Source organism: Penaeus vannamei, chromosome 26 (assembly GCF_042767895.1).
Source record: "Penaeus vannamei isolate JL-2024 chromosome 26, ASM4276789v1, whole genome shotgun sequence".
Classification (NCBI taxonomy): domain Eukaryota; kingdom Metazoa; phylum Arthropoda; class Malacostraca; order Decapoda; family Penaeidae; genus Penaeus; species Penaeus vannamei.
The window spans coordinates 2,663,372-2,670,871 of NC_091574.1; the positions used below are offsets into that span (position 1 = coordinate 2,663,372).

General features: G+C 38.9%; 2 protein-coding genes across 5 annotated transcripts in view; one reads left to right on the top strand and one right to left on the bottom strand.

Annotated features, from left to right (window-relative positions):
- The window catches only part of LOC113804001 (uncharacterized), a 7,729-nt gene extending 7,066 nt beyond the window's left edge, over positions 1 to 663 (top strand). For all 4 annotated transcript variants that reach the window (XM_027354818.2, XM_027354821.2, XM_027354820.2 and 1 more), the window contains exon 6: positions 1 to 663. This exon is cut by the window's left edge and continues 688 nt beyond it. The gene's annotated coding sequence lies outside the window, so the exon portion shown is untranslated.
- LeuRS (Leucyl-tRNA synthetase) overlaps positions 658 to 7,500 on the bottom strand; it is an 8,966-nt gene continuing 2,123 nt past the window's right edge. The window contains exons 2-6 of the mRNA XM_070139905.1: positions 6,426 to 6,617; positions 5,876 to 5,942; positions 5,431 to 5,573; positions 4,684 to 4,958; positions 658 to 4,218 (exon numbers count right to left, since the gene is read on the bottom strand). Of these exons, the coding sequence (XP_069996006.1) occupies positions 1,398 to 4,218; positions 4,684 to 4,958; positions 5,431 to 5,573; positions 5,876 to 5,942; positions 6,426 to 6,617 (3,498 nt within the window). The 3' untranslated portion in view covers positions 658 to 1,397. The remainder of the gene's footprint in view (positions 4,219 to 4,683; positions 4,959 to 5,430; positions 5,574 to 5,875; positions 5,943 to 6,425; positions 6,618 to 7,500) is intronic.

Sequence of the window (7,500 nt, forward strand, 5' to 3'; positions counted from 1 at the left end):
AAGTAATATAATGCCATTATTAAAAGACCAGGTCATTTGTAATAAAGGATTGCGTGTGAACCTGCATTGTTTGTCCAGATTAGAAAAATCTTTTTAAGAAGTATGGTCTGTTATTTACCTCTTTAAAGTTGATGTTCTTACTCAAAACCTCAAAAACTCAAAAAAAAACATTGAACATTACTTTTTCTATGATGGGTTTTATCATGATTGAATGTAGCATCATGCCTAACATTTTTATTTTCATTATGAAAGAACAGAATTACCAGTCATTATTATTGTTGCGGTTATTCATGTTTGGCAGATTTTAGAACTTCACTTATGCACTGGATATATTTTTTATTTTTAGTGTACTCCAGTTTGCAATTGTTTCTACTTAAGTAATTCAACTTTGCATTTTTATAATAAAGGTAATTTTGAAATTTAGAGACGTTTAATAATGTTGATTGCCTTATTTAATGCTATAAAGTTCAAATTTATGAAATCAGTATACTTTAAGAAAAATTACCATTACTGGTGGCTTGTTCAGTTATTCATATTACGTATTTAACTGGAATTAGTGAACAGTGGACCATCTTCAGTCTGTTCATTATTAGTGAAATAATTTTCATGGAAATCTAATTTGCGGATGTAATGTTTATGAAAATAGAAAAAACAATATCAGTGTGCTTTCCTTTTATTATTTCAATGTTTGTATTATTACAGACATTAACAATATTGATAAAGAAACTCCACCCAAGAAAAATAAATAAATGAAATCCCATTTCTCGCGTTACTGCAAACTGATCTGCATCGTTATGCAAACATACAATATGTAAACAACTTTTATTTGCAGAAAATATTGCTTTGAGATTATTACCATAATTTAAGTATAAAATAATAAAATATCTGTAATTATAACAAGAATCTTGTAATAGTACACATTTTCCTAGGGACACACTTTTTTTTTTTGTATATATTTGCATTTCTTGTATAAAATAATTATAAATAAGACACCTGCTCTTACTTAAATACAAGTATAAATAACTGGTAATGTTCACCTATGATTCATGTTCTGAGTAGTACCAAACATCATATTGCATGAAATTCGTCTTCATAATTACAATTAAAAAGCCAAAGCTTTATAAATAACATTTTTCTTACATTCTCCTATGAATTTGATTAAAGCAGTAGTCTATTATAATAAATTCTCAAAAGTTAACCCCTCTGTATCCACACAAATTTATTTCATTAGAGAATTTAGCCTTTTTACAAATCAATAGCATATACTATATTATATAAATAAACAATATCAACCCAAACCAATTTATCAAACTTCCACTTTAGCTCAAATAAATTGCTTTGTATTGGGACAAAAATATCCAGATGTTTATTCTTCTGAAGATAGTACAAACATAATATTACTCTACCATATATATTACACTTGCTCCTAAGAACGATGAAGTGCCATTACTTGTGAAATGGACGCTGTTTTCTTTGAGACTGAAGACCACATTTTCTTTTAGTTCCTCTGTTATCTGTGCGATGGTTGTCGGAGATGGAAGCATCCGTGGGCCGAGAAGAGGATCCTTGTACCGGTAGAAAACGACCTTCATGGAGGGTTTCACTCCGCGCTCCAATCGTTTTAGACGGCTGGCTACAGATGCTGGTGTGTCGTTGTCATAGATAGGAACTTTGCAATTGAACAGTCCTAGATGAGGCTGGGGATTGACCAGAGACATGGCAACATTTGGGGCCACTGAAAAGGTCAAATAAGGTTCCCCAGGCACTACCTCTTCCTTGGTGCGTTCATTGTCACACTCTTCTGTCCAGCGCAATTCCAGTCCTTCGAGGTCTAGAGTACCACGCAGGAAGTCAATATTTTCCTCCAGGATATCTCGCTCGTTGAACTCCACCGTGTCCTTCAAAGCCTTTTCTCCCAGAGTGTTCATTCTTTCTCGGGCTGCTTGTGCGAAGGGCATGGCCTTCTTCATGTACTTCTTCAGCTCAGCATTGGCTCCCAAAGCTTTTGAGATTTCCTTGTTATCAGGCAACTTATCTCCATTAGCTTTGTAAAGACCATGCATTGTTGTCAAGATGATGCTCTGCCACTTGGGGAAAGTTTTTGCAACCCAGATGGTGCCATGGGAAGGTTGCTCGGGAACAGCTGCTGTCTCCCCTTTCTTGGCCTTTGCTGGAGTCATGTGGGACTTGAGGCGGAGACGGAACCTGTGTGAGGCATCAGCAAGGTACTCTGATGCCTTGACAAGTGTAAGGTTAGGTTCCTCTGAAGAAGGCCACTGAGCATGTAGGATAGACTTAGGGTTTCCAAGAATGTTCATCCAAACATGATCACAGACATGTGGGCAAATTGGGGCTAGGAGTTGCACTTGGGTTGTAAGATAACGATTAACAAGTTCCCAATGCATCCCAGTCTGAACTTGCGCACGCTCACGATATTGATGGAAGAAGTTACTGTACTCAAAGAATCCAGTTCTCAGGGCTTCCTTGAACATCATGCTCTTGTAGTAATCATCCGTTTCTCTAATCTTCAAGTTCATTTCAGCTGTGAACATGATATCGTTAACTGTGTACGGACCAAGACGCATTGTATTCTTCTCAGCCATAAGTTCCTTTGACAATTCTACGAATGTCCAAAGCCTGAGGACTCCAGAATCTGCGACCTGTGTCTCGAAATTGGCATCTTCAACGGAATCTCCAGAGTTGGCAAGAGCCAGTCTCATACCATCAGCACCATAGCGATCAAGGGCATCAGTCAAAGTGAGGAAATTTCCAGTCGACTTTGACATCTTCTCTGAATTAAGGAGCAGATGTCCATTAGCTCGAACTCCTTTGGGCCAGTTGTTGGGCTGTGTTGGCCACATCGCTGTGTGGTTGTAGAGGAAGTATGTCAGATGGTTGGGAACCAGATCCTTTCCTGACACTCTCAAGTCAACTGGATACCAATAACCAAACTCGTGCCTCATTTTATCAAGAACTTCTCTCTTGATTGGGGATTGTGGAGGCTTGCAAGTCTGGTGGAACACATAATCCCAAATTTCAGGTGTCATGTACTCAGGCTTGATCCCATAGTCGTTGCCAGCCTTGCCGTACAGGTCTTTATGAAGCATGTGAGCAACAGTATAGTAAGCCATGTATATGGTGGAATCAGACAAGGACTCAATCAACCACGTCTCATCCCAGGGAAGCCTTGTGCCCAGTCCATATGTCCTGGAACAAGCATGGCCTTTCAGCCATCCCAAAGTGGCTTCAAAATTGCGCCGTACCTCTTCATGATAAGTCTCCATTGAATCAAGGTTTTTCTGAGCCTCAGCACGCCATTTTGGTTCACCATAGTCTAGGTACCACTGATCACACAGCGCTACGACACATTCATCCCCTGAGCGAGAAATAATCTGCTTTTCTGGCTCTTGGTAGATCATGGCCTCCTTCTTTTTAATCAACATATCTTGAATACTTTTCTTCACATCTTGTACCTTCTTCCCCTTGAAGTCCCCAACCAACAGGGTACCTTCATAAAAGCCACGTAGATACACCTTTTCCTTGGCTTCGACCAATTTATCACGATCGTTCTGAGACTTGATTCCCATCGTTTGGCAGATGGATGGTGCACTTAGTGTTCCATACTCTGGGACATCAATGATTGGAACTGGCTCTACATTAACCATTTCTTCGGTGATGTTGTACTTCTCCCGCAGAGCTGGTTTGTTCTTCAAATCCATGAGAGCTGCAAAGTCATCTGGAGCATCCGATGGCACGGAAGTAACCACCCCTGTGCCTTTTTCCTCCTTAACCGTCAGCATAGGAAGGGTATAGATGGTTTTGTAGCTGGTGAGGGGGGCACTGAGCTTGATTCCCATGATTTCATGACCCTTCATTTCCAGAATGGTTTTCACTTCATTCTCCACACTCAACATGCCCTGGAAAGCCATATTCCTAGCTGCACGTCTTGTACATACCAAAACCTCCTTGTCTTTGGTCTCTACAGCTACGTAGGTCAAGTCTGGCCCAAGCCAACAGTTTGTCTGACCATACATGGTTTCTGGCCTGAGGGTTGCTGCAACCAGGTAGACCTTCTTGGAGGCAAGAGCCGCTAGCTTTCCCTTGAGTTCCTGGACCTGCATCTTGATCAGGGTGTACTCTTGAGGTCCGACTCCTTCCCCAGTTGACCTGTCATGGTCCATGCAAGGCTGGCCATCCTTTGGTGAGAATATTGTGTATCTGGAATGGGATAAAATCATCTTCATTATTTTTCCTCCACACAAGGTGACTTTAAAACTTGAAAATTATGATCTACAGAACTACCATCAACCCAAACATAATATTTATATTAGTTACCTTATGGTACATTAGGCAAGTCATTGTTACACATCAATTACAATGTCTCCAACATTAAAATATTCTATCTTTAACCACTTAAGCCTGTTAATATGTTACCAAAATACTTTCCTCTACACAAATTTGCAATCCTGAAAAATTAAATCTAAGCTGGAAAAAAAAGTAACTCCATTTTTGTTATCAGAATTGCTTCCAATACTCCTCTTTTACAAACTATGTAAGCAGAGTAATTCTAAACCATACACATAAGAGAAATTAAGATGAGAATGGGACCTCTAATTCAACCCATCTCCTACTTTAGCATCTTGCATATTGAAGAAGCCTGCGAGACCAACATTCAGACCTCACCTCTTTCCGAATTGGACCTTCCCCCTCTCCTTCAAACGGATGAACTGCCAGCGCACGAATGAGTCATAGTAGGGATTGCGGTCGGTGGTGATGAAGGAACGTCTCCAGTCAACGTGGAGACCTACACGCTTAAGATCCGCTACGCAGTGTGGGGGGAAGTAGTTGAGCCAATAATCTTCGTCGGTGAACTTCTTAATTTCCTCATCTTCAATGCCGAGACTTCGCATGATCTGCCACTGGTACTTCATCCCACCGGTCTTGGCAGCTGCTTTGCTCTGGGAAGAAAATTTTAATAAGACATGATAATGCATAAAAAAGATAAGAAAGAAAAAAACATCCATTCCTCTATGCCATTTGACTTTACAACAACCATAATGGAAGAAATAAAGACATATACAGGATTAATAGATTTATAAGAGTTTACTGAGGAGGAGGAAATAAATAAATAAATGAAAAAGAATAAAAAAAAAAAAAAAAAAAAAAAAAAAAATATATATATATATATATATATATATATATATATATATATATATATATATATATATATATATATATATATATCTACATCTCAATCTATTTACCCATCTTTACATACATTCTATCTCAGTCTCTCATACTCTTCCTAATTCCATCCCTTCCACACACCTTACACTTGCCTCCTTCCCTTCCTTCCTCTCTCATTTTCTCCCTCCTGCACTCTTTGCTTCTTCATCTTTCTCATTCTCTCCTTATCCCTCATTCACTCACCTTCTTTCCCTTCGACTTATCCTTGATCGTCACTTCTTGGACCTGGACCTCCTCTTGAACTTCTTCCTCGGGGAAATTTGGTGGGCATCCGAAATCCTCGACCTCCCTCTTCAGCTTGTCCGAACTTGCCTTTATGGGCATTCCTGTTCAGAGTTCAAGAAACTTTATACTTTGTGTTTTTCTCTTTGTATGAACTGCATATTGTATCTGTTGATCGGTATGATATGAGCTCTGCCTATCCATATATTTTTTTTCTATCCATATGTTACAATTATCATTTTTATCTTTCATTGCTAAAACTGTTATTATAATCACTATTGTTATCATAATCAATATGGTTATTATCATTATCATCATCTATCTATACTATCATTATCATGGGGAAAAGGATTCCTAGAAAACAAAAAATAAATATCGTCCGCTAAACACATGACAAATCTCTTACCAGTACAGTGAAGCCCAAAGGGAAAGAGACACCGTTTTCCTTTCATCCTCTGATAGCCAACTGCGAACTGCAATACAGAGAACGGGTAATAATGAAGGTGCATAAATGTAATCATTCATTACCAAATATGAATGGAAAATAAGGAAGGATATCTGTACAATTTGGTGGGAAATAATAAAGATCTACTAAGACTTTCACCTAAATCCAATGGCAAAAGACAGGAAGAAGGAGGAGGAGGAGGAGGAGGAGGAGGAGGATGGTTAGGAGGAAGAGGAAGAGGAAGAGGAAGAGGAGGAGGAGGAGGTGGAGAAGAAGAAGAAGAAGAAGAAGAAGAAGAAGAAGAAGAAGAAGAAGAAGAAGAAGAGGGAGAAGAAGAAGAAGAAGGAGGAGGTGGAGGAGGAGGAGAAGGTGGAGAAGGAGGAGGAGGAGAAAGAGGAGAAAGAGGAGAAAGAGGAGAAAGAGGAGAAGGAAGAGGAGGAGGAGGAGGAGGAGGAGAAAAGCTTTTATGCAATCAGTCTAAGTAAAAATACAGTAGATGCCATACACCAACCTCACACTTCGAGAGGGAGAATGTGTGGCCCAAATGCAGCCGGCCGTTCATGTAAGGGTAAGGGAAGGTCACCAGGTACTTCTCGTCTGGGGTTCCCGTTGGGGCATTTTCCTCGAAGATCTTTTCCTTGTCCCATAGTGCCTGCGCCGATGCCTCGATGCTCAGCAGATCCTCCAGCTTTCTCCGAGACATCTGGAATAGACACGAGACAGTGCTTGAGCTTTGGTATATGGTTCATACTGTTCTACTGTTAAGGTCTTCCAATAGTTCAGATTTCAAAGAAAACATTTCACCTATAAGTGGAGTTGGAAATATTTGTAAAACAATCTTACTAGAAGAAGACACATAATCAAAGTCTGAAATTCAAATGCATTAGCAATAATCCTAAGTAAGTGACGGTAACTCTCCTGACCATATTATGCTTTAAGTGCCAAGTACTATGGGTAAAATACTTTTTAAGTGCCAAGTTCTATGGGTAAAATACTTTTTAAGTGCCAAGTACTATGGGTAAAATACTTTTAACTCAAATAATTGGCTTGTGGCCTTTAAAGACCTAATTGTCCAAATAGGGTGAATGGAATATGCTAATGTATGGCAGATTTACCAAAAACATATCAAATCATATGCTATAAATATGAGAAAAATCTAGACTAGAAAAAAAAAAAAAAAAAAAAAAAAAAAAACAGGTTTAGGTTTATTTGCTTTTCAGCTGGTGGGTACAAAGTATCAAATGTCTCAAACACTAGATAATTACTGAAGCACACAGATCATTGGATCAAGACATAATGGGATATTGGTAGATAGCAACAATAATAATATATTCAGTACATATGCATATCATACATATATCTACAGACATAACTGGTTAAGGTTTATGAAAGGGCAGCACCGACTAGGAGAAAATTGAAGATCATAGTGTAGTAGGTGATGATAAACTACATTCACTGCTATCAAAATTGGTTTGGAGATGCGGACCTATTTGAGTTAAACGACAAAAATATGGAGTGCAGAATGCTGTGTGGAGACAATTATTCAACCGGGAGTAATTCCATGGCTCTACACGAAAGAAAATAGC